Source organism: Actinia tenebrosa, unplaced genomic scaffold (genome assembly GCF_029948245.1).
Source record: "Actinia tenebrosa isolate PJP-AT-01 unplaced genomic scaffold, QUT_ActTen_1.0 PGA_scaffold2__45_contigs__length_23673736, whole genome shotgun sequence".
Taxonomy (NCBI): Eukaryota; Metazoa; Cnidaria; class Anthozoa; order Actiniaria; family Actiniidae; genus Actinia; species Actinia tenebrosa.
This window is the reverse complement of record NW_028292579.1, coordinates 6,601,514-6,628,557: the sequence shown is the minus strand read 5'-3', so window position 1 is coordinate 6,628,557 and position 27,044 is coordinate 6,601,514. Positions and strand designations below refer to the sequence as shown.

General features: G+C 33.1%; 1 protein-coding gene and 1 long non-coding RNA gene across 4 annotated transcripts in view; one reads left to right on the top strand and one right to left on the bottom strand.

Annotated features, from left to right (window-relative positions):
- Positions 1-6,323: 6,323 nt before the first annotated feature.
- LOC116288505 (uncharacterized) overlaps positions 6,324-27,044 on the top strand; it is a 40,068-nt gene continuing 19,347 nt past the window's right edge. For 2 of the 3 annotated variants that reach the window (XM_089034489.1, XM_089034487.1), the window contains exons 1-3: positions 15,632-16,216; positions 24,944-25,252; positions 25,826-26,009. In XM_089034489.1, coding sequence (XP_088890615.1) covers positions 15,758-16,216; positions 24,944-25,252; positions 25,826-26,009 — 952 coding nt within the window. In that variant the 5' untranslated portion in view covers positions 15,632-15,757. Of the gene's footprint in view, positions 6,716-15,631; positions 16,217-24,943; positions 25,253-25,825; positions 26,010-27,044 lie in introns of those variants that run through there. The other variant, XM_089034488.1, reaches the window with a different exon arrangement.
- LOC148909091 (uncharacterized) lies at positions 6,353-7,578 on the bottom strand. The gene is made up of 2 exons (XR_016120542.1): positions 7,162-7,578; positions 6,353-6,747 (listed from the first exon to the last, which is right to left on the bottom strand). It is a non-coding gene; the product is annotated as an uncharacterized LOC148909091 (long non-coding RNA).

The window sequence follows — 27,044 nt, the reverse complement described above, 5'->3', positions numbered from 1 at the left end:
CCTTAGATGGAATAATCCACTAATTCAAGATTTGGATCATTATTTTTTTAATCCTGAGTCTTCGTTTCTCAAATGAATATAATTTCATATTCTAATAATGAACTCCTGAAGCTAGTCGGTGGTACGCATGAGCTTTTTTTGACGTATCTTATGACAATATCATGTATATTTTTAGGGAATTTTCCTTACTCTAGAATGATTTTGGCACTATAATCAGGCTTCTTACCTTCCATGTATTATTTTAAAATAAAATCATTTGCCTATGGCTTAAACTGTTAGAAATTTAAGTTATTTGAAATGCTTTACTGACAACATACAAGTCTTTCAATAAATGACTAAAATCTGTACAAAAACATAATTGCGACAATAAAAAAAGAACAAAATAGACTTGTACTGTAGATACATGTGTGTAATGTAGATTGGTTTGGTTATCTGAATCACATACTGAGAAGTTTGATATATCACTCTAAAGATAACGATCACTCAGTCCATTACACGTACCTCCCTTGCCTTGATAAGCAGTGACCACTGATATGATTGACTATTGAAACGGTAAACAGTCAGTTACAGGTACACATGTACCTACCTTGCCTTGATAAGCGGTGACCACTGATATGATTGACTATGGTGATTAGAATTAAAAAAAGACATTGCAAAACTGGATGGGTCATCACTAACTATTCCTAAGTCACACCTTGCCCCAAATGACAAATAGATGGTGGATACTGATATAATGAACTATGATAACCATGAGAAAAGACAAGTGCAAAACCTGACCCACTTAGAGTGAAGGCATTTAAACCGTGAAATAAAAAAACTAATAGTTATGTGTAATAGTCAAATAGACAAAAAAGAAAACAAAAATTGTGGTTCTACTAATTAAAAGTGTATTAGTCTAATATCTATTTCACAGGTTTAATGACTTCGCTCTACTGACTTATCCAGACCTACACTAAACTTGCTAATGACATGATTTCTTTGGTGGTTCATGAGAGAGGCTACCACAAGAACAGCCATCAGATGCATAGCAGGTATGAAACAGAATATGAGGCAAAATGTCATGTTTTAGAGCTAATTAATTAGGAAGTGATTGGTTTTTGGTTCACACCCATTTTCAATTAAAAAGGGATATCGAAAATAGTCCAAAAATTGTCTCAAACTGCTATAAAACAATAAGCAATCACAGACACGATTAAAGCTTCAATATAATTTTTTTTTTTTTTTTTTTTTTTTTTTTTTTTTTTTTTACATCTAATTTTTTATTTATTTATTTTTTTACAATATTTTTTACAACATTTATAATTCTTACTTGACAACAATACAAAAAAAATTTTTTTCTTTACAGAGGGTCGTCTAATTTACAATGCTACTAATTTTTTAATTTATTTATTTGAACTATATTTTAGATATCACTATTTCATCCGTTCGATATTCCAATCAACTTACAAAATCACCCTAATCTTTTCATATTTTTTTAAATGCACTAACAATTTCGACCTTTTTTTAGCTACTTCACATTCTAACTTTTCATAATATCTTAAACTTGTTTGAAAATCATTTAACACTGGAATTTTTTGCTTGCTTCTACACTGATACACAACATATTTCCACAAAACAAACAAATAATTGACCAAAACATCTTCACTATTTCCTAATAGAATATTTTCAAAATTTAAGACAGGAAGTACTATTGAAGCCCCTTTTAGCCATTCACAACACTTGAAATAAAAATTTCTAGTTTCAACACACTCTACATAAAAGTGAGACATTGTTTCATTTTCTTCTAAACAAAAACTACATTTTGGAGAATGGACTAGTTTGAAAACATACAATTTCTGATTCAGATATAAACAATTATTTAAAATTTTATACTGAAAAGCCCTTAATTTTGTATCTATAGTACTTTCGTAAATCCTTGAATAGACCGATGACCAATCAATACCTTCAATTTTCAACTTTTTTCCTATACATTTTTGGGCAGTTGGTTTAAAATCCTTCCATTTGATCAACATCCAATAAATCATTTTTGTGTTTATCTTTTCCACCGGATACCTCTCATATCCCTTACCGATGTAGGTAACTTTCTGCATTGTTTTTAATCTGTCTCTACCCAAACTAATTTGCTGTCTTAGTTTTATTTTCCATTCTTTTGGAATCGCATTTAAAATGGCTCTCCATAATAGATAATCCACGTCACTCCACCCTTGTTCAACTCAATATAATAATTGAATTATAGGTTTTTTCTTGAAATGGCATAATTGGTAGCACATATTCCAAAGTATGACATAAACCTATACTTTGTAAAGCGTGAAAAAACACCTAAACCAAAAACAGTATTTTTAAGAATGGATCAAACTTTGAGGAATAGATTGGTGTTGAATTTTTTTTGTTCCACTACCTGACTATTTTAAAGCAAGTTAAAACGAGAAACTTTGCGACAAAATAATTTCTGCTTAACTTGAATGAGTTTGCTTTCACAACTGGTAAATTACAAAAAAATGTCTTAATCTGAAATTTTGTCTTAAAAATATGAGTAATCAACCATTTGGGAAAAGACTGACATCAACAACCATCATTCACCAAGACCTGACCAAAACATGTGGAGGTTTCAAAATTAAAGGCAACAAGCTAAGATATGATTCCTTCATAAATTATTAGTGCATATTGATTGCTATCAGAGGGTGCAGTAATTCAAAGGTGGCTTTTGTGGTTACATGTAAGATCCATGAAAGCACCAATAAGTTAATGCAGTCTCTAAGGCCTAGGGCAAATGTTGAACTTTCCATGCACCGAACTTAATTACATCAAAGAATGCCGCCTCATTATCACTTGATATCCATTGTTTTTAATGAGTTCGGTGCATGGAAAGTTCGACGTTTGCCCTAGGCCTAAAACTTGTTCATATACTGTGATAGAAATAGTATAAAAAAGTTCAAAGCTATGTTCACGTTTAAGGCTTATCCTCAGGCGGCACAAATTATTTTGTTGTAACTGCTCCCACTATGCTCCACTCTCATATACTAACACCTGTCTACAGTGAAATACTTACCTCTAGAGTACTTCTGGATTCAATCAATAAAGGATACAAGTGAGTAACTGATTCGTGTAAGATATCACCACAAGTTAGACTGCAACATGGGTACCAAATATTTGTGATAGGGATTATCATACAGTTTAGTACAATTTTTTTCAAAGCAACATTTCAGTAAATCAGATGATAAAAAACAAAGCTACAAAGCTATAGAAAGACCATAACTTTTGAGAAGTGCAAGGATTTTATCAAAGTCAGATATTTTACTATCAAACAATAATTTATAGATTGCTATAGATAATGATTTAGTAATAGAATAGATAATATCAACTTGGTTCCTTTTCTTATTAAAGTTTGTATTTTAGTATTCTTATTTAAAATAAACTATATTTTAGTGTAATTAAATATAGTAGCATTTTTCTGTTTGAAAATTGAGGATTAGGAATGTTGTAACATTTCATTTTTTAATTTTAATCTATTATTACTTTTCCCTTTTCATTTATTTCTTTAATTTACCAGGACCCCCATGATCTCAGCAATGCTGAAATACTGGCTAAAAATCTACTGGTAAATACATAATAAATAATAAATAAACCTTAGAGTAAATTAAAAAGTTAATATTTTTTATATTGAGCATAAATGCATAAATTTGGTTTGTCATGTAATTTAACCAAATAAGCAGAAAAATTCCCTGCAACACCAAGCTGGGTACATTAAATATGGATATGACACCATTTCATGGGCTCTCCATTTGAATGCCTTCCTTATTCCATGCCAAAACTTGTTTCATTAGCAAATCACTTGATGTTTAATGCTTATGAGTGGGGATGTCGTACTGTGTATCTTCATGCTTCATGGGTTGGACTCTCATGTTGTCAATCAAGCTCATATTGTTATACATTGGCTGTCATCTTCCAACTTGACTCCAAGCTTTATATGCTCTTCATTAGTCCTGCCTTGCTCACTTTGCACCCACAATTGCTTCACTGTAGGATCCTCATATCAATGGTATAAGGAATGGATTTTCTTTACATCTACCTCAGTTCATGCCTCATGGGTCCCTCTGTCAAGTCCATGGCTTCAGCTTTATGTCCTATTCGTTTGGCTGCATGTGATCATTTCTTATCCAGTCCTCTATTATAGGAGGTCTTGCTGTATAAATTTATGCTTCATTGCACTGGCTGCAAAGTACATTTTCTATTAAGGTGACAACAAATAAATGAGAGTTCATCTTATTATCTGGCTTCATGATTCACGGATGTAAACACCTTTGATTCCCTTGCTTTCATGGTGGATCACTTGTGGACAGTGTAAAAACGTTTTATCTACATCTTAATTATTCGATGTTTATCTTTTAAAATATCTTGCTTCATACTTATTGAGTCTTGCAATACTCTAACGTCCTTGATCCAGTTGCTTTTCTGGAGAATCACTTGATTGAGTTCAGTGAACCGGATGTTATCATCTATCTCCACCCTTCAAAGTAGTCTATAGATCTCACCATCTGTCTCCAAAGTTCATGCCCTTTCTCTTACGTTGCCTGCACTCCAAAATCCTTGCTCACTTGGTTGTCTGAAAGGTCATTTGATTAATATGTGCTAGATAAAGAGGTTGTCCTTCATCAAATTGACTGTCTAATCATTTGCTTCCATACTACATGTTTTCTCTTTTTGGTTGCCTGTACTACAACTTCCTTGCTTCACATGCTTCTCTTGAGGATCACTTCCTTAATGTGTTTAGAGTTGACTGTTACATTATCTGGCTCCCATTTTTTCTCTTAAGATTGCATCTATCGATCTGCTCCAACCTTCTTGTTCCACTTGGTTGTCTCCATGGTTCCCCATATCTTTCATACTGTAGGTTCTTGCCTAGCTTCATGTATTGAAATGTTTTTCTTTAACAGGTTGTCTTCATCCTTTTCTTGTCAGCCCTTCTTCCTGTACACTGTACATTTGAAGACCACTTGTTTAATGATTAAAGTTGGGGGTTTTTTTGTGACGTATCTTTATTACTTGCCTCTCGTCAATAACATGGCATATTTGTTTGAATAGGCCTCTTACTCCAAGAGTAGAGCATTAATACAGAAATAAATATTTTTGTTTCTTTTTCACTCTTCTCGCTTCATAATCTTACCAAAAAAATGCTAGCTCCATCTTTTTTCCTAGAAGACCACTTGAATGCCAATGGATTATGTCTTGTTGCCTACACTTTTTTCTTGGCAAACCCTCTTTCTCTTCAACAGCACGCTTGTTAAACAGGCCTAACACACACTGTTGTACTGTCCACTTTTATTCCGAGCCTTCAAAAATGTTGGCAATTTTGTCTTTTCCCACACTCCTTATGTTACAAAGTTAAAAGATCACTGAGAATAAGCCATAAGTAAGACTACAAAATATATATATAAATTTAGTAATTATTGGGTTAAAAATTAGGAAACAAAAAGGGCTAGAATGACCATACTCTATCAAAAAATTTCCTATGCTGCTTGTAGCGTGTATTTGGATTGAAAATGAAAGATTACCAAAATGAATGTACACCACAAGTATACCTTTGTCTTGATTCACAGCTTGTCTTTGGTAACCTTTTTTCTTCGTAGTACATCACCAAGTTGAAGGGACCTTCAGTCCATGGACTATAAAACTAACAGCACAAGTTGCAAACCCTCTAAATGGTTAATAGGGCACGCCCCAGGGGTTGGTTAACCTAGCTTGTGTTTTGTCCCTAAAAACCAAGGGGGCAACTGGCACTGATAATATAGTAGGATTATGAACCATTATCATAAAGGTCTTGAAGCTTGGGTTGTCTCAACTCTTTTATGCTTCTTGCTCCTTTACGTTCTATTCTTGCTCAGAAATTTGTTCAATGTCTTGTATTGATTGCATTAATATTTTGATGACACATTCTTGACACGTTCTTGTCTTGTTCTGAGTTGCATCAAGTCCATCACATTTGGATAATTCTAATATACTTGACACATTCCTGTCTTGTTCTGTATATTTTACAATGTTCAATAGTAAGTTGCATCAAGTCCATCATATTTGGATGATTCTAATATACTTGACACATTCTGGTCTTGTCCTGTATTCTGTACAATGTTCAATAGTGAGTTGCATCAAGTCCATCATATTTCAATGATTCTAATACACTTGACACATTCCTGTCTTGTTCTGTATCTTGTACAATGTTTTGTGAGTTGCATCAAGTCCATCACATTTGGATGATTCTAATATACTTGACACATTCCTGTCTTGTTCTGTATCTTGTACAATGTTCAATAGTGAGTTGTGTGACAGAGTCAAAAGACACTATTTTGGACAGTAATTATTTAGTCATAAATCTATATTTTTAATTAGGAATGCCTCGTGTACACATAGGAATGTAATTCTTTAGTTAACTGTTTGCGTGGAAAATACGTAAGCAAGAAATAATTTCCGTACGTAATTACATTACAGTGAGTCATGCCTAGGTTTGGCGCTTGTTTACGTAAGTTCGTGTTTGGGACATCCTGTTTGCGCCTAGGGCGTGCAACATTGCATAGGATGTGTAAGGTCTTAAGAATGCAGGTTTTTCCATAAAAATAGGCCCAAACTAAGCTTAAATCAGTGTAGTAAAAGTTCTTGAAGACGTTGCGTTGTCTACGGATATTTTCACATATCAAGACAAGGAATTCTCTACGATGTAAAGGTATGAATCTTTGAAGCCTTTTACACTTTTACCTAGGATAGATTTAGGACAAATCTACGTTAATATCGTTAACTAGTCGTTATATTTTATAGCTTAGATTATCTATATATTTGTTAAGCATTCGTTTCATGTTTTTGTAATGCTAGTCGCATTAGCGCGTAATTTAGTACAAAGTTATTCACGCAGTAGTAATTTAGTAATCACGCTGAGTGTATCTTGTCTTTTAAACTCTTTAAAACGTTTACTATAGGATCGCTACCGCCTTACTCGCTTGTTTAACCTTTTTACTACGATAAATAGCCTTAACTGCGGGATAAAAGACCTTTTCTTTCCAACCTTTAATTTGTTCGCTACTTAAACTCTACACTCAAGGTCATTGTCGCGACCGCGTGTTCAGTAAACCGTGTAATTCTTAGTTTGTCATAAACAAAGGTTAAAATACTTACCTAAAGCCATAGTTAACCTCTAGTCAATTTTTCCTATTGCTTTTTCCATTGGTTTAGTTCATTTTAAACGGTTTACCGACTTGTACATTAAACTTTGCAACCTAGTAATTTTCACTCGCGTATTGTAAACACTACTAATCAGTATGCAATATTCAAATTACCTGTGACGTAATTTACGTATTTCCGTTTCTATTTATATCTAGCAAAACTGTATTTTATTCATAACTTTTAGCTATTTAGATAAGCTACAAATTTATTTTATCTCATTGTAAATATTTTTCTTGTTTTCATTAGAGATATCCTGTAATCTCGTTCCCGTTTTTTTTTCATGTATTGTAAAGTTGTGTGAATTTTTCAATAAATTCTTTTGTCAAAACCACTTGCAATCTGATTCATAGCTGAGCGCCTTGCCGCCGGTTACAGTTGCATCAAGTCCATCATATTTGGATGATTCTAATATCCTTGACACATTCCTCTCTTATTCTGTATCTTGTACAATGTTCAATTGTGAGTTGCATCAAGTCCATCATATTTGGATGATTCTAATATTCTTGACACATTCCTCTCTTATTCTGTATCTTGTACAATGTTCAATTGTAAGTTGCATCAAGTCCATCATATTTGGATGATTCTAATAGACTTGACACATTCCTGTCTTGTGCTGTGTCTAATTGTACAATGTTCAATAGTGAGTTGCATCAATTTTGTCATATTTATAGTCACAATATATTTTGAACATTCTAGGTGGTGTCTTGCAAAATGTTGAATAGTGAGCTGCATCGATTTAACTTATGACAATGAATCATTTTCATGAAACCATTTTCATAGATAATTTCATATTTTGCAGGTTCCTTTCCTGTTCTGTATTTGATACATTGTTCAATATGTTGCAAATGAAATAGGCTTTTTGATGAGTTGCACAACATCTGTGATGTTTTGATGGTTCATTATTGATCAGCTTTATGGATAAGCATATTGAGCAAATTCAATATTTGATTATAAGCATATCTACGGCCAACAGATAATGGACATCAAAAGCAGCAGTTTTTTGTATGCAAGTATATATTTTAGTATGGTCATCTAGAGAAATATTCAAAATTGGGGACTTTATTATATACTTTATACATTAAAATTTTTCGATTGCATTCAACAATTTAATCAAATTTATTCAATATTTTTAAAACATAACATTACTACAAAGAAAACCAGTAAACACACAAAAGGACCACAGCACAACCTTACCATCACTACCAACAATCTGGTCTTGACCACCAAAGAATATATCAAGAAATCAAACACACCAAGTATCATGCAGCAGTAGACCTCACATCAACCAGGCTTGCTTCAACATAAACAATGATGTACATATGAAATCTCTAGAAGAAGGTAGGCTTCAGCATCTAAGCACTTTGGCGGTCTACCCATTATGCTTATTGTTAGTGAGTGACCACAATTCCCATTTTTTAAATTATAAAAAGTAACATTTTAAAAACACATGGCAAAAAGGCTGCAGTGGTGCCACTGACTTAGATTGCTAATAAGTTAAAGCAAGTAGTGAGCTGAGCTATGTATTAAGGAAAGCTAGGATTTTTGCCCTAATCTCATGTAGCAGCAAATGCCATAACTAAAATAGAAGCATTAAAGGCCTTGCAGGTTCTTTGCATCTCTATTGACCTACTTCAAATAGGTCTAGGGGTTAGACCATTACATCTACTGTGAATCCTACAATATCAATACCCAACAGAAGCATTATCAATACAGTATTGTAGTTTGTCACACTGTGTCAAAGCTATTAAAGGAGGCAGTTGGCCTCATCCAAAGCAAAATCAGAGGTGTTAGAGGGGTTAGTCCAGTACATCTACTGTGAATCCTACAACATCAATACCCAACAGAAGCATTATCAAGACAGTATCGTAGTTTGTCACACTGTGTCAAAGCTATTAAAGGAGGCAGTTGGCCTCATCTAAAGCAAAATCAGAGCTACAGCTCAACAACTGAGCTGTAGTCATATTTTCTGAAGCTGGGATAACTAGAACATATGCAACTAGAAAGCATTGACATAATTTGACAAGCAAATAAAGGAAATGAGCATCTCAAACTGTTGTAACATACAAACTGTTGAAAAACAAAAGAAGAAAACAAAGATTCTGATCAAGAACTGGACTTCAGTTAGGTGTTAATCAACAGCAATGCACAAACCATCTGCAAAGTTAATGTCACCATCTTCAATCACTGCTACATGAACAAGTACAGTGTACATTGTACCTCTTGATTCGAGAGGGAAAAGATGAAAGTGTTGCAGACATTAATGAGTATACTAAACATTAGTATAATGGTAAGACTATGTGTCTTTTCCTCAATAGAAATAGATGTGTTGAATTTGTTCAGCCATCTATTTCAATTTAATTTACATTTTAACTAGATCATCAAAATATCGATTTATGTATTCATTAATTCATGTGCTTTCCTTTTAAAGTGTCAACTTTAAAATTAGACTAAGTACTTCAAATTTAATCAAATTTTTTTTTTGTTAATCCTAATTGACAAACTTATTGGGTGTAAAAATACCTTTTAGAAAATATCGTTAAAATTAATGAGTACTGTTAGTACCAGTAAACGACTACTGGTAGTTGTGGAATTATTTTTTATTACTTATTACATTACTAAATTTATTGTTATATTTATATTTTTAATATATAATTTCACAATGAAGGGTGTTTTTATTGAATTAGCTAAAGTTTTGAATTTTAAAGCCATCTGTTCGTGAAGGCAGCAATTACCTATGGATGTCTTTACCAGGACCACTTTGACATATTTAACCAATCATGGTGTAGAGTGAAATGGTTAGCCAATCAGGAGAGCAGAGTCAATAGCAAACTGAAGTCAGGCTCATTGGTTCCCATGAGTTGTTGATGACACCTTTAAAAATCATCTTTCAAAATTCTAATCAGAATCTGGCTTTTTTGTTCACTCATGATTATATAAGTCAAATGCTTTGTTTTATTCTAAATTTATGATAAGTTAATTTTGGAGAAGTGGTCCTGATTAAGGCGTAAATATAATTAATAATAATCATATCTAACTGTTGCTGTACTGACTGTTACCTTTGAAAACATTCAACAAGACTGGTTGTACATTGTATGACATTTCATAAAGGTGCTCCCACATCTTTTAGTTACCATGTGATAATATCTTACATGTATCAGTTACTCACCTGTATCCTGTATTGATTGAATCTAGAAGTACACCAGAGTTAAGTATTTCACTGTAGACAGGTGTTAGTATATGAGAGTTAAGAGAGCATAATCTGAGCAATTACTATGTGGAATACCAACCACAGATGGGATGATCATCTTCAAACAAAGCATGCTGCAACATGTATTGTGGATCTTGATAGCACAAAAGACAATGTTTATCAATAACACACCTTCTGACAGCAATCAATATTCACTGATGATAAAGAAAACTTATCTTGTAGCCTTTGGTACTTCAACATATTTCTGTCATACATACCTTAGTGCGTGATGGTTATTGGTGATCATGATGCATTCTATGGTAGTGTTGTTGGTACATGCATGGTCATTGTCTTAAAATAGCTAACTTAAAACAGCACCACCTTAGACCTCTTCTGAGATAGTGAACATGGTGCATTGTGGTCTAGCTTTGGTACAAACATTGTTTGTCCATCATGCCTTTGATGTTGTTTGTACCACGATGCATCCTGTTTATCAAACTCACAAAAGGCCTATTGCCTTGCAAAAAAAAACTTTTTAAAACTTGATGACCGTTAATCTTGCTTAACTGCAAAGGTGCAATTTTTCATGTGACGTTGCATGCAACATTGCAAACATAAGAGGTTGCTTCATGTGGACTACCTGCTTAACGTTGCATGAAACATCTACTAACAAGGTTAATTATTCTTTCATATTCTCTTTTTTATACATTATCTCGTGTTCTAATTTAAGTACATGTATGTTCATGTTTTTTTGCAGAAAGCAAACATCTGTTTTTCTCATGCACTATTCTAACTCTTGGATTCTTGGAAAATATGCCAAAACCAATGCAATGAGCAAATGAAAAGAAGGTACAAGGTCACTCATACTTACCTTGGAAACCTATGTAACAGTGAATTGACATGTGGCTACAATTTGAATAACTATATCCTTTTTGACTGACTTGCCTCTAATACCATGTCAAAATTCTTTTATGTTTCCAAGTGAACACAAGGCTAGTAGGTCCAGAACAATATATAGTTATTCAAATTGGTTGCCATATTTTGATTTACTGTATACTTGCACTTTTTCTCGTTATTTTATTCATCATATAAAACTAACGTTAAACTTACACATACCTTTAAAATGCTACCATCAAACAGGATTGTGTAGTTCCAGAGATTTCCAAGGGGTAGGGGGAGGGGGGACAGAGTAAGAACAAAATGACAGAGTTTGTATGGAAGAAAATAAGTGGAATTCCTGGGGGTAGGGAGTTCTATAAAAACTTCCTCCCTGGAGGGTATGGATAATTTCTGGAACTACACATTGGTTAATATTCACCAAACTCAATCTACATTACTCTCAAAATTCCTCAGTTTTCTTAATTTTTTCTATCAAATATTAAAAGAAAATAACCAATCGAAATGTAAAGTAAGTCATACTAATTTCGAGCCAATTTCTAAGCTATTACTTCGAAGCGAATATTTTAAAAAAATTTCAATGAATTTCATGGGCAATATCTTTTTTTGGTTAACTATTCATGATTCAGCTACTTGAGCAGTATTCTCTGCATGAACAAGCGAAGATCGGTAGGAAGAACAGGGTTTCAAGAGCCAGGGTTACGATAAAGCGATATCAACGAATTCATTCAACATGACTTGTTATTCACTAGAACTTGACAATATAGATATTCTTATAGCCTATATTTACGTATGTACTTATATTAACTGTTTTGGCTTTAAAGTCTGCAACAAAGGAATATGAGGTGCAAAGCAATAATTATTTTAAGATTCCATTTGATTAAAGAAGTAAAATAAATAATTTGCTAAGCATATTCCAGGGTTTGATCTTTGCCGTCTGAAGTGTTATGATCTCCTTTATTTTTCTTCAAAACTAATGGCAATTCATTAAAAAATATTGATAAATTATAAAATCATAAAATGTAAAGCAATTCTGAGAGAGGTCTTGATCAAATATTAACCTGTTTTTACATTTTAAATGAAAAATATTGATTTTAAAACGAGTAATAAAATTCCCCCGTGATTTTGCATGTCCATGAAACCTTGTCGTGACAGCCTAATTACGTACACCAATATCAGGAACAGAATTGGAATTGGAGTCTGGAGTTCCAGATTGAGTTATTCGAGGACTAATCAGAATGCATTAAAGCTCTGCCTTTTTTGCAACTTATTTCCACTTCTCCTTCAGATTCTTAGAGACTCTGATACTAGTAAACCGTCTCAACCGGGTCTTATTTAATATACTCCGCAAAATTCAGGACAAAAAAGATACAAAATTGAAAACTAGTTGACTACAGATAATAAATTTGTTTTAGCTATATGAATCTATATGGATATATATATATAAAATCAATGAAACTAAAATGCAAAAAAATTGATAAGATTGAGATATAATTAATTGCATAAATAATGAATAAATATTTTTTCATGACTCCTCAATCCTTTCCGATTTCATAGTATTAAGAATCTTATGAAAAAATCTAATTTATAAAAAATGTATGAAATGTATAAAAAATGTATGATTTGGAAATTTGGCTGCATCCACATGGCAAAAACAGTCACAAAAATAAACATTTCAATGATTATCTGATTTCCAATAATGTAGTGTTAGCAATACACCGACTCTCTCCTGTTCACATTTTCATTGTGAATACATTATAATTTTGAGTAACAGTTGACTAAAAGGTTTTTTCAGCACAACGTGCTAAGGTATGACCACATATTTAACGTATTTGCATACTTCTACGCACAGGAATTTGGCGGCCAAAGGAACTTTACATTTACATGCCTTATTTGGTAAAACCAGCCAGCTTTGCATCGAAATGTGTGGGTAGTATATGAATGCATTAAATGTGGTCATACTTTTGCCCATTGCAATGTAAGAAATAGTTGTAAAAAGAATATCCATGTCTCGTAATGTATATCATTAAAAAAGCAATCAGTTTTTGTGAATACCAGTTTTTTGCATGCCAGCATCATATCGAGAACCTTGTGAATGACAGACCATAGATGGTCAGCACCAGTTCATTTACAGTGAAAGCATACGTCACGATTAACCTGAGAAAAGAAAAATAAATTTATTTAGTAGTAGATTTTGAAAAAATGATATTTAAGATATTTGAAATAATTAAGAAGTGGCCCATCAAAGACGTTTTGGAATTCTTTAAGCACTTGTATTTTCTGGTATAGAAGTGGGGTATTCAGCAGCTTGTCACCAAAAGGCAAGATATGACTATTTACTCCACATTTACCCCACAAAATACACCTAAAATGCAATGTCTGGTATGAATAAGGAACAGCAGAGTACTGCTGAATTAACACAACAGCCTTTTCTGATTTCTAACTGACTGTATTCTCGATTATACACCCTATATTCAAAAGTCATTTGCATTTTTCATAAATCAAATGCTTACAATAATTAATAAATATTGGGGAATTGTTTTGGTACCAACTGAAACATCACTATTGAATTAGTAAACGTGCAATGTTTCAAGAAATAAGGCAAATATGGGTACAGCTACAAGGAATGAGTGCGTTAAGACATGGACGCATGGCGCAACATTGTGTGCAACATTGCAGGCAATATCGCTGAAGTAGGATAGTTTTCTACTTCAGTATTGTTGGTGCAACAAATTGCGTCATGTGTCATGGCTCACAACATCAATTGCATGCAACATTGCACGCAATGTTGCACAGTGTGTCCAGCTTTATGCATATTAAATTACTCCTTACATCTTGACCTTCTCATCTGGGTTTTTCACATGATGCAATACATTCACCCATAAACTATTTACTTACACTGTGAAATGAGCGGATATTCTATAAAAATTCGTTTAGAAATGTTATTCAACTTGTCTTCATTCAAGTCTGTGATATATTGAGTTACACAACTCGACTGACATACATTGTATTTTGTTGTTCATAAATTGTTATCATCCAGCTTGGCTGCAGCCAAGCAAACCAAAAAGTAGTTGTCCCTCGCCTTACCTATGGAATTGCAAATATCAAGACAGTCTAAAATTCGCAAAGCAACCTTCATTCTCTAAGTGCAGTACATTGTGAATTGCACATTTTTACTCCAAAAATTAACAGAAAACACTCATTTTATGGCTTCAGGAGGAGACGCTTTGAGTATTGTTAACAACTGTTAAGTCATGTCATTTATTCAAGCAGTTCTTACCGTTCAAGCAGCGATATTTTCTTCACATTTCACACCTTACCACGCCCGCCATGTTTTCCTTCTTGGTATGATGACCGAAACGCATTGTGGGTCACGTGCTAAAACTGAGAAATCAGGAATGGAAAAGCACAGGGAGCCCAATTTAGATTAAAGTGAATGGTGAAAATAAAATCGGAAAAATTAAATAAGTAATATTTTTAAAATTCGAGATCAAGATAATGTCCTCCGTAATGCGAAAGAGTAAAAAAAAAATCAATAAAAGATATACTAGAACATTTTTTTTCGCCATTCACTTTAATCTAAATTGGGCTCCCTGTGGAAAAAGAAGGCGGATTATGGAACATACGGATTTCTTAGAATTTTGAGAGGAAAAAAATACGGCCGTCTTTCAAACATAACAACAAGTCGTTTTGTAGAAACATTTTTTCTCACTCTTACTGCATTCACTTCCAGTTATTTGTTCAAACTAAATAAGCAGGATTTCTCTTCTCCTTTTCTCCACCATCCTTCCTTCTATTCTTGCTTTCCACTTTTTTCTTTCATTGGTTTTTTTTTTTTTTTTTTTTTTTTTTTTTTTTTTTTTTTTTTGTTTTTTGTTTTGTTTTTTGTTTGCCTCTTATTTCGGCGTTGCATTGGAGCCTTTGACCAACCACTCATCTCTTTTTGAATGTCCCCGCTTGAAAAAAAAGATCCCTAGGCACGCTTTAAGCAATAATAATATCAATGTGGCACACACTGAAATATCCCAAGACAGAGTCAGTGAAATGAGGATCATGTGTTGATTATTTTTAGGACACACTTAATTTCGGTCACGTGGAAAAATATCAGCACTAATTTCGCTGGAGCCAAATATTTGAGAGAAAAAAACAAGAAAAAGAAATTGAAATTCAATATATGGAATAAAGTTTATTTGCAAAGAAATAAAAAAAGTAGATATTATTTACGTGGGAAAAGTGGAATTTTATATTGACGCAAGCACCCACTCCTCCCCTATACTTTAGTTAGGATGCATGCGTATTAGCATGACGTAATGATTGAAAAATAGAAACTGAAAGCACCAAAACGAGGCGCAAGGGAATTTCCCAAACAAGATGGCGGAAGTGGAGAAACGGTCAACAACTAAAGAAAGATCTAAAGATGTCTTTTATTTAATGCTCTGATCGAGCCTTGGTGTTAAACAAAGTATGGATGGAACCCTTCAAAAATTTATATTACTGAACGATCGAGTGGGCAAGCACGTTGGAAAAGGATGGTTATCGACTAAAGATGTTCCTACTCAACTTCTTCGGGGTGAAATTTTCAAGGCTTTGCCAGAATCAGAGCAACCAGAGGATCCTGATGAAATCGCTCTAGCAGTTTTTTCTGGCTCCATTCCGAGCATCAATCTAGAATGTCCTACCTTGGATGTGTCAAAAATCACGAACAGCGAAGCAGACTTGCTTTTGGCTATATCTTCAATGGAGGAAAGGTTTCGAACTTATCAAAAACGAAATCGGTTAGCTTATGGAAAAACATTGGATGTTGGTCATCAAGTCTTTGTCGAGTTAAAAGATCCACATAAAGAATATCCAGGAGTAATTTGGTATAAAGGTCATTTACCTACACATAAAGGCATTATGTTTGGTGTCGAACTACTGGGAAAGGTACCACTGTATATCAACTTAAACTTTATAGCACCATCATTCGTTTGTGATTTTGTAAGCTTGGAGTGCATGAAACACTATTTACTAAATAGTATAAAATAGTGGTAATTAAACAATAGAAAACAATGGAATTTACATGAAATTGTGAGCATTTAGTATTACTAAACTTTCACGGTTATATTGTTTGCACTCTATATTTAGCAAGAGGTATTAAGTAAGAGAGCACATCTCCCATACGTGGGTCTGTAACCATGAAAGTTTCTTGAAAAACTATTTTTAGCTCCGCGCGCAAGGCTGAGCTATTTTTAGCATGCGATTCCTGATTGCTCAGAGTTATAGTGACTTCCATGCGAGCGAAAAATGTTTAGTTCCCGACGAGGAAAATGCCTTCAAAATCAGTAAAAAGTTGAAATAATTAAAGTATCATGTGTTCTTCATAGACAAATTAAACATTAAACTTAACAACTGATGTAAAAGAACATCAAAAAAGATCAAATTAGGACGATTTTCAGTATACAAACAAGCTAAGAACAGCAAAGACGCCACGGGGAAGGAAACTGTGATAAAAAAAATGTGATGAAAATAGCGAAAAACCTACAGTGAAGACAGCCAAAAAAGCACTTATTGTAGTGTTTTCTATAGTAAATAAAGTTTAAGCACCACAAGGGCGGATCCAGGGGGAGAGTTGGGGGGTTCGCGACCCCCCTGTCTTTCCTGAGGTCAAATGGGCTTCCTGTGGTAAAAATGCGACTGGGATTCTTTTGCTCACAAAATTTACCCCTGAGACCCCCCCCTTCAAAAAACCCTGGATCCGCCCTTGCACCACTACTGTTTCTCATTCATATAAATGATATTCAGAACTGTAGTAAAACCTTTTCGTTTCACTTATTTGCTGATGATACAAGTCTGTTATGTGAACATAAAAACCTAAAGGAACTACAAGCTATCGTAAACACTGAGCTCGATAAGCTGTCCGAATGGTTACGAACCAATTGGTTGTCATTAAACGTTAAAGTGCTACTACGACGAAAATCGCTCAAACTTGGATTCAGCTGAAACTTCCTAAAAATACTCTTTAAAGGTCCAATAATCACTGTATGAAGTGTTTTCTCGATATTCAGTACGAAAGTATGATATTTTTACGATCATTTTTTGGAGTCTGTGACGTCATACACTCAACATCAAACATTGCTACATATATTTCTTTGTATATAAATCCTTAATTTATTTTATTCCTATGAAGCCCAAAGGGTGGCTAATGTGCTTATTTCACATTACTTGTGACTATAATTTATATTTTGGGGTGTTTGGGTATTTCTTTCTCCCTTTACTACTGATATTTTGATCATAAACTACAAAGAAATGTATGGATCGATGTTCGATGTTGAGTGTATGACGTCACAGACTCCAAAAAATAATCGTAAAAATATCATACTTTTGTCCTGAATATCAAGAAAACACTTCATACAGTGATTATTGGACCTTTAAAGAGTATTCTTAGGAAGTTTCAGCTGAATCCAAGTTTGAGCGATTTTCGTCGTAGTAGCACTTTAAAAAAACTAGCTTTGTAATTTTCAGACCTAGGCAAAAAATACTTCCATTTATTTCTTCCATCTATCTTCCAGATAACTTAAACAAACTTGAAAAAATTGAACATAAAGATTTTATTAAGTATCTAGGGGTGTTGATCGACTCACAGCTATCCTGGAAACAGCATATAGACTATATCTCACAGAAAATAAGTAGATCTATAGGCATCATAGCTAAACTAAGACATTACATCCCACGTGAAGCCATTCTTAACATTTTATAAAACACTGATAAATCCTTATATTTACTATGGAATTTGCTCCTGGGGTAACAGTGCCAAGACAAACCTAAGTACTCCAAAAACGTGCTCTTCGACTAATAAACTTCTCTAGCACAAAAGAACATGCTATTCCTTTCTTCCTCCAGGCAAGATCTCTACCCTTAAATTTTCTTTACTTTGAACGTATGTCCATCATAATGTTCGAAATATTTAATAATGCGGCCCCTGTTAATTTGAATAAGTTATTTACGATGTCAGAAAATATTCATCACTACTCAAAACAAGATCAGTTTCAAATAAATGTTTCTATATTGAGAGCGTCAGAACTGAGTTATTTAAGGCGTTCTTTTCTATCTATGGGTCCTAAAATATGGAACAGTCTTCCATTATCACTAAAACTTTTAAGGAAACTACAATTTAAATCTCAAATCAGAAACCTTCTCCTACAAATCTTAGAGAAAGCAAATCATTATATAGAATTGGAACAAATCATTTATCTCGTGAAAACATCGATTACAACATAGTTACATTAACATCATTTTAATCTTATTTCTTATTTTTTCAAGGAATGCCTCTGCAAAAATTGTTGTCTTTTTGCCAGTTAAGTCTAGTCTAAAATTCATACTTACCATAAATAGAAATATATATACATATATAATATTACATAAGATATATATACCTCTCGAAAGTTTGTCCCTTTAATTTGTCCCTTTTTTTCGTTTCGTTTCATTCTTTTTTTTTTTACAATTCTTTTCTGTATTAAAGCTATGTTAGTTTTGTTCTTCTCAAATTGCTTCTGCCTCGAATAGTTTTTTATGCTAACTGCAGTTAAGCAATTATAATTGTAACATTATTACTGAAATGAGAATAAAGTTGTTGTTGTTGTTGTTGTTAAGTTAAAGTGATTAAGAATTCGATGAACAAGACCAGTATTTTGTTTCACACACGAATCAGGACAAACTTGCACCGAAAATTAATGTGCTGAAGAATAATTTCTGTTTTCACAGAGGAAAAACCTACAGGAGACACTGAAATCTGAAATGATTTTTCACAATTATTTAATATGTTTAGCTTGCCAAAATACGGTATGTCACTTTATGCAAAAGACATTGCCCATTGAGAAAAGGTGAATTAATGAAAAAGTTTGACTATTAAAACTAGAACTTGCATGCATATTTTGCACCATGAATTTTCGCTCTGCCTCAACGTTCAATTCAATTCAATTTATTCACACACTGTCTTTTTTCCTAACTTTTCAAATTCTTAAGTTCCCAACAGACAATAGAAATACAATTACGATATCGGCCAAGTACAAAAAGTGAATCAAGCTAATAAAAAAGAGATTATTTTTACCTGATTGAAGGGCATTTTACTTGCAATTTTTTCTGTAGAATGCTTTCAGTTCGGTGTCGGGTCACGATCTCCAATGATCTAGACATTGATAACTTATACGAATGAAGCTAAGTAATCTTAGATGTTCAACTTTCTATGTGTCATTCAACTGATTTATTACAACACTTGAGTTCATTTAATGATATATATGATTTGAATAATTTAGATCCTGACTCTCACCTTCCAACTCAATCTAATTTTAAGTATTATTCTACCCAAGATTTTTCAGAAAACCTCGAAATTGAAAGTAGCATTTCTGGTAAATGTTTTTCGGTTTTGCACTCCAACATCAGAAGTCTAAATGCCAACATTGACAATTTTATACATATGCTTTCGGAACTAAATCATAATTTTTCTGTTATTGGTCTTACTGAAACCAGACTTAAAAGCACACCTGGAATTCCATTTAATAACTTTATTAATGGTTATAAATTCTTTTCTCAGCCCACCTTATCTCATGCAGGTGGTGCAGCTTTCTATGTTTCTGACAAATTATCTTCTTCCCTTAGAAGTGATCTTTCTTGCTCTATTAAATCTGAATTTGAGTCTCTATGGATTGAAGTAGAAAGTGATCTACATCATAATATTGTGTGTGGGGTTATCTATAGGCATCCTCATAGTAACTTTGATGTATTTTTTAATTATCTTGAAAGTTCACTTGATAAAATTAATAGAGAAAACAAATTTTGTGTAATCATGGGGGATTTTAACATTGATCTATTAAAATCCTCTTCCCATTCAGATACTGAAAATTACCTTAACACTCTTCAATCATATTCATTTAATCCTCATATACTTCAACCTACTCGCATTACCGATCATTCTGCTTCTCTAATAGATCATATATTCTTCAATTCATTAACTCACTATACTGTTAGTGGTAATATTGTTTATGATTTAACTGACCATCTTCCAAATTTTCTAATTATAAATAAATTATCAGCTCTTCCAAAAAATATTAAAATATCTAGAAGAGACTACTCTAAATTTAATGAAGCTGATTTATTAGATGAAATTAAGGCTATTGATTGGACTGAAGAATTTGAACATACCATTAATGCTTCTATGCTATTTGATATTTTTTATTCCAAACTGTCTAATGTAGTTAATAAGCATATTCCTATTAGGGAACTTAGTAAAAATGATGTAAGGCAATTATGTAAACCATGGATAACTAAAGGAATTAAAGTATCAATTAAAATTAAAAATAAACTGTATAAGAAATATATTAAAACCAAATCTTTGTATTATTTTGATAAATTCAAAATATACAGAAATAAGCTTAATCACCTTATAAAATTATCAAAAACTCGATATTATAATAACTATTTTATATCCAATAGAACTAATATTAAGAACGTTTGGAAAGGAATTAAAGATATTATTGGTTTTAAACATGGATTATCTAATCTGCCTTCTAAATTACTAACATCTAATAATGTTGAGTTAACTGATTGTAAGAGTATAGCAAATCATTTTAATGAATTTTTTACTAATATTGGTACTAATCTTGCTAGTTCAGTCCCAAAAAGCAATGTATCTCCATTGAGTTATTTGCCTCAAAAGTCACTTAACAGCATTTTTCTAACTCCTGTTACACTTAAAGAAATAGAGGATGAAATAGATAAACTGAACCCTTTAAAGAGCACTGGGCCCTTCAGTATACCTGTTGCAGTTTTAAAATCTATTAAACATCTTATCTCAAAACCTCTTAAACGTATTTTTGATAACTCTTTTTCTTCTGGAATTGTTCCTGAAAGTTTCAAATTAGCTAGGGTCATTCCTGTGTTTAAAAAGGGTTCTCAAGTCAATGTTAATAACTACCGTCCTATTTCCCTTCTTTCAGTTTTCAATAGAATTCTTGAAAAACTTATGTTTGACAGACTTATTAACTTTGTCAATAAAGAAGCTGTTTTATCTCATAAGCAATTTGGTTTTCGACCAAAGCATTCCACTTTACAGGCTGTTCTTTCCATAACAGATAATATACAAAATGCTTTTGAAGACAACATCTATTCTTGTGGAATTTTTCTTGACCTTAGCAAAGCTTTTGATACTGTTAATCATCAACTTTTACTCCAAAAACTAGATTATTATGGAATACGTGGGTTAACTGGTAAATGGTTTGAATCATACCTCCATAATAGACGACAATTTACTTCTCTTGGAAGCACCTGTTCCGAAATTTTACCTATATCTTGTGGTGTTCCTCAAGGTTCAGTTCTTGGACCCATTCTTTTTCTCTTGTATATAAATGATTTCTCTAAATCATCCAATAAATTCTCTTTTCATTTATTTGCTGATGACAGCAATCTTTTTTATGCTAATAAGAGTTTAAAATCTCTAGAATTGATCATTAATAATCAATTATCTGATGTGCACACCTGGCTTTGTGCTAATAAACTTTCCTTGAATATTGAAAAATCAAATTTTATTATTTTTCATCCAGCTCAAAAGAAATTGTTATATGATGTTCAGCTTCAGATAGATAATCAACCTCTTCAGCGGGAGTATCAAATTAAATATTTAGGTGTCATGATTGATAGCCACCTTACTTGGAAATCACATATTTCATTTATTTCAAATAAAATAAAACGCAGCATTGGAATAATAGCCAAGGCTCGCCATTATGTCAATTTGGATATTCTAATAACATATATTATTCTTTAATATATCCTTATTTAACCTATGGTATTGTAGTGTGGGGACACACTTATAGCACAACACTTGATCCTTTGTTTATTCTCCAAAAGAAAGTTCTACGTCTAATGACCTTTGCTGACTACAATGCCCATACTCATCCTATTTTCATTAATTTAAAAATTCTCAAGCTTTGTGACTTGGTCTACTTTCATACTGCTGTTTTTATGCATGATTTTTATTCTGGAAATTTACCTATTTACTTTAAGTCATTTTTTCACTCGGTAAGCATGAAGCATTCTTACAATACAAGATTTGCTTCTAAAACTTCTTTTTCCCTACCAAAAATTAGAACCAATTATGGAAAATTTAATATAAAATATGCTGGCGCTAAAGTTTGGAATTCTGTTGAGGAGTGCTTAAAACCATATAGCAAAGATAGGTTCAAGAAATCCTTAAAAGAAAAATTACTGCAGGCTTATTCTTCTTCTAATTAAAAAATAAAATAAAATAAAATAAAAAAGTGTTATCTATACCAACTTATGAAATGATAATCTTAATAGATCAAAATTTTGTTAATTACTAAAAATTTTCTTTTTTCTATTTATTGTAACAATCTAAAATGAACTGATCCATTTCCTATTTGTCTAATTTTCTTTTTTGTTTTTTTTTCTTATTGTATTTGTCAGTATTGATTACTAACTTATATTTAGTTGTTTTTTTTAAAGTAATTTCTTTTTCTTTTTTTCTTGCACTATATAATTTTACTCATTCTCTTCCTGTACCAAATTTGCAATTATTTTTCATGTCAAGCTGTCTGCCTAGGTTAGCCTCATGGTTATTGCAGATAGCCTGTACCTTATAATTCGTTATATACACATTGTATTAGTTCTATTTTACTTTTTGGTACAATAAAATATGTATGTATGTATGTATGTATGTATGTATGTATGTATGTATGTATTTGTGCCTTTATGTTTAATTCTTCCATTCCATTTTGCACCTTGACTGTTTTCAGCTATCTTAAAACCTCTTCTTTTTACTGGTAAACAACTGATTCGAACAGCAAATGCTAAATTTTCTCTCAAGTTTAAAGTTTTTTAAACTTTTGACTCAGTGAATTCAACAAGTTTATTCATCGCAAATCTGGCTCTTTCGTAAACGAGTCCAATCTACCTTCATTTTAGATGTCCATTAGATAACTTGTCATTTTGAAAACACTGAAGTTTAGGTCAGAAGTACGTGTTCTTGGGATACAGCAATATTTACTGTATTTCAGTTTAGGTGGAGAATTGTGGATTAACTTACAGTCTCATCTATAACTGCAATCAACTTCAAAATGAAGGAGTCTCAATCGAGCAACTATTGTTTTAATTTAAAAACAAGCTTGAATGATGTTGTCTCAGCTGAGTATTTTTTACATATGCTGTTTATGGATTCCTTCAAAAACCTTTCAGAATTTCTCAAGGAATTCCTCTAAACACATTTTCTCATCAAATTAAATAAAGTTTGGTTTGTCAACTGCATGAGGCTTGCTTGTCATTATTGCTGATCTCTTGCGTACCCAATTAATAATGCCATGTTAAATACAATTCAAGTATATATTAAGTATATGTGACAAATATATATCAAGTAGTTATTAAGGCCATTTTAAGTGCAATTTTTGTTGTACCTTTTACAATCATTAAGTATATATTAAGTAGGTGGTTAAATACATGTTAAGTCAAAAATTAAAGTATGGATTAAATATACATTAGTTAGCTGGCAAGACAGAATTAAGTACTTGATAAATAGGGATAAAGCAGTGATTAAATGTAAAGCAAAAATACAAATTAAATACATATTAAGTAGTTCTCAATTACATGTGTTAAGTAGTGAAGTATAAAAACATTTCCCAAGGGATGACGTCACTACAATCTGACCAATCATGAAGCACATGCTAAAATAGCTCAGGCTTGCGCGCGGAGCTAAAAAATAAATTTTCAATAAACTTTCATGGGGCACAGGGATATGCTCTCTTACTTCATATTCTCTTGATATGTAGTTAACATCTGTGTCTAACTGTAAAATATCGAATAATCTTAGTGACTAATGGCTGTTTTTTTCTTAGTATCGTATCAGTTTTTATAGAATGCTTTTCTAGTAATTAAGCCTAACACTGTACTTGTATGTGTAGGCATCCATCTGATTGGAATCTGTCCGGCGTAGTCAATCGAACACATCCTAACAAAATACCAATCGAACTCAATCAAATACCAATCGTTTGATTGATTTTGATTGAGTTCGGCAATAGGCCCTTTGCAGCTAAGCAATCACGCGCTGATTAATTCACTGAGAGCAAATGAATGAACATTTTGATTGCCATGGGTGAAATTTACTGGACTGCAAACAAACTTTCTACAACCTGTTTCGAGAGATCGTAATAAAACTGCTTTCCGTAACACACTGGATACACATGTTCGATTTTGTTCGATTGTCTTATAGTTCGATCTCCAAACGTTCCATTTTTTTCTATTGGTAAGGCCTTGCTGTGAGTTCCATTGCGTCCGATTGACGAACTCAATCAAAATCAATCAAATGATTGGTGTTTGATTGAGTTCGATTGACAAACATTCGATTGACTACGCCAGGAATCTGCAAGCATAAACATATACATGCATGAGAGAGGATTGGTTACAACAGTGTTCACGTTACTGTGGCCCAGAGAATTTCAGACTAGACTTGCTTGATTTGGCTTTCATATTTACCAATCAGATGTCCAAGTTGTTAAGGTTATGTCATAAACTTGATAAGCACTCTTAACTAATATCAATTCCACTTTCTCAGAAAGGTTTAAACTTCTTCTGAAACTACGAAATACTTATTATTTTACTATGTTCTTTTAGGAATCTGAAGGACAGGGTACATGTGATGGTACATTTAGAAATAAAAAATACTTTGATTGTCCACAAGATCAGGGTGTCTTTGTTGCATTGGATAAACTGCGTCCTCGGCAAGAACAGAAAAAGTCTCGGTTCAAGAATACTTCTATAGTTAGAAACATGGAAAAAGAGCTTAATTTAAAAATTGACCAGAGAGTCGTTGTATTTCCAGAGGATAATGGTGATAAAATCAAGGTGCCACTGAGAGGGACAGTGCGATACATATCTAAACGAGTAGATAGTCATGGTGATTGTCCTGTTGGAATAGAACTGGTAATTTAAACTTTACATATTGAATCATTATAGTAGACAATAGTGGCAACATAGAAGTCTTATTGATAGCAAATTTGGCAATCGCCCTCCAAAGGGAATAGTATTTTACAGCACCAGATATCCAGCCAAAATTCAAAAACAAATGTTTTAGCAATGCCAGGATCACTGACTAATGTTTTGTAGCATTGGTACTTGTGACCCATGTTCAGTGTCAGGCCATACACAGTTGTTACATCAGCACTAATGGGACCAACACGGTATATGTCTAGACATTAATTTTTATACGAGTTACCTTCAACATCTTATATATACCTATTTCAAAAAAAGGTTTTACGAGCCAAAGGTGAAAGGGAATAGGCAATAAGCAATTGAAGATAGGTCATTCCAAAATCCAAGAATAGCTCAGGAATGACTTGTGTTATTGCTTCTTATTCTTGTCAATAATATGAAGGCTGATGTTGAATTCCACATTACTGTTGGTATACAATACAGAATCCCATAGCTGATTACAGGTTGGATCTTCAGAGTAACAAATTGACTGACTTGATCACTTCAAAATTGTTTTATTTTTAGGATAAAAGAAAAGGAAGTGGTACTGGAGTTTTCAATAGAAAACAACGATTTGTCTGTAAAGAGGGTCATGCATTGTTTGTGCCAGTAACCTCTGTCTTACCCGAGGAAGAATATGATAGCTCTGAACAAGCCAGCATTTACCCAGTTGCTAAAAAATTAGCCAACCCTGGATCCAGAAAATTTGGTAAGTTATACAACTGTTACTGATGTAATCTTATGAAATATGATATATAGAGGATATTACATGGGCGCGCGGAGATACGAAATTTATCTTCGAGTGTTGAAAAGATCTCTCACAAGTGAGCGCAGCGAACGAGTGAGAGATTTTCAACACGAGAAGATAAATTGCGTATCTCCAAGCGCCCATGTAATATTCTGTTTATTATATAATTATCAATGAAGTATGTTTTGGCTTTTTCAGGCAATTCTTTCCGTGTATTTTTGAATAGCCATCGCAATGGTGTTATTTTCACACGTGAAAATAACATGTTATTTTCACGTGTGAAGATATCAATTTTTCGAAATAGAGAAAAATAGATATTTCATTGGTAATTATATAATAAATAGAGGATATTACATGGGCGTGCGGAGATACGAATTTTATCTTCAAGTGTTCAATTGATATCTCACGGGTGAGCGAAGCGAACGAGAAGATAAAATTCGTATCTCCAAGCGGCCATGTATACGTAAATAATTTAAGAATAAAATAAATAAAATGTGACCTTCCATGAGAAAACGTGTCTTAACGCTTTTCCTTTAAACGGCCTATTTTAACGGCTTTTAACGCTTTTTGAGAGACGTTAACGCTTTGCCAGAACGTTATAACGGTTTGCACTGAACGGCTAACGCTTTTCTGAAATGACCTAACGGTTTTTGTGGCTACTGCCTCTAAGAGGCGAAGCCACTATGTCATCGAGTTGTGTCCGTCCGTCCGTAAGAGTGAGTGAGTGTGACTCGGCAAACGTTCGATATTAGTCGAAAGGGTTTCGAGGAATTGTGATTAACTTCGGAACCAATCAGCAATCATCATCAATAATAAACAATTTGATACGAAACAATGAACAAACTTCGGAACCAATCAACGCTTTAACAACAAAATCTCGCTGTACTCCGATTATTGCCGAGGGGGATGACGATGACGGCTGTTCATGGTTGACTAGACACTGGTGAAAAACGCACTGCGCACGCTCGGAGATGGCATAGCGTAACTAAGGGCAAC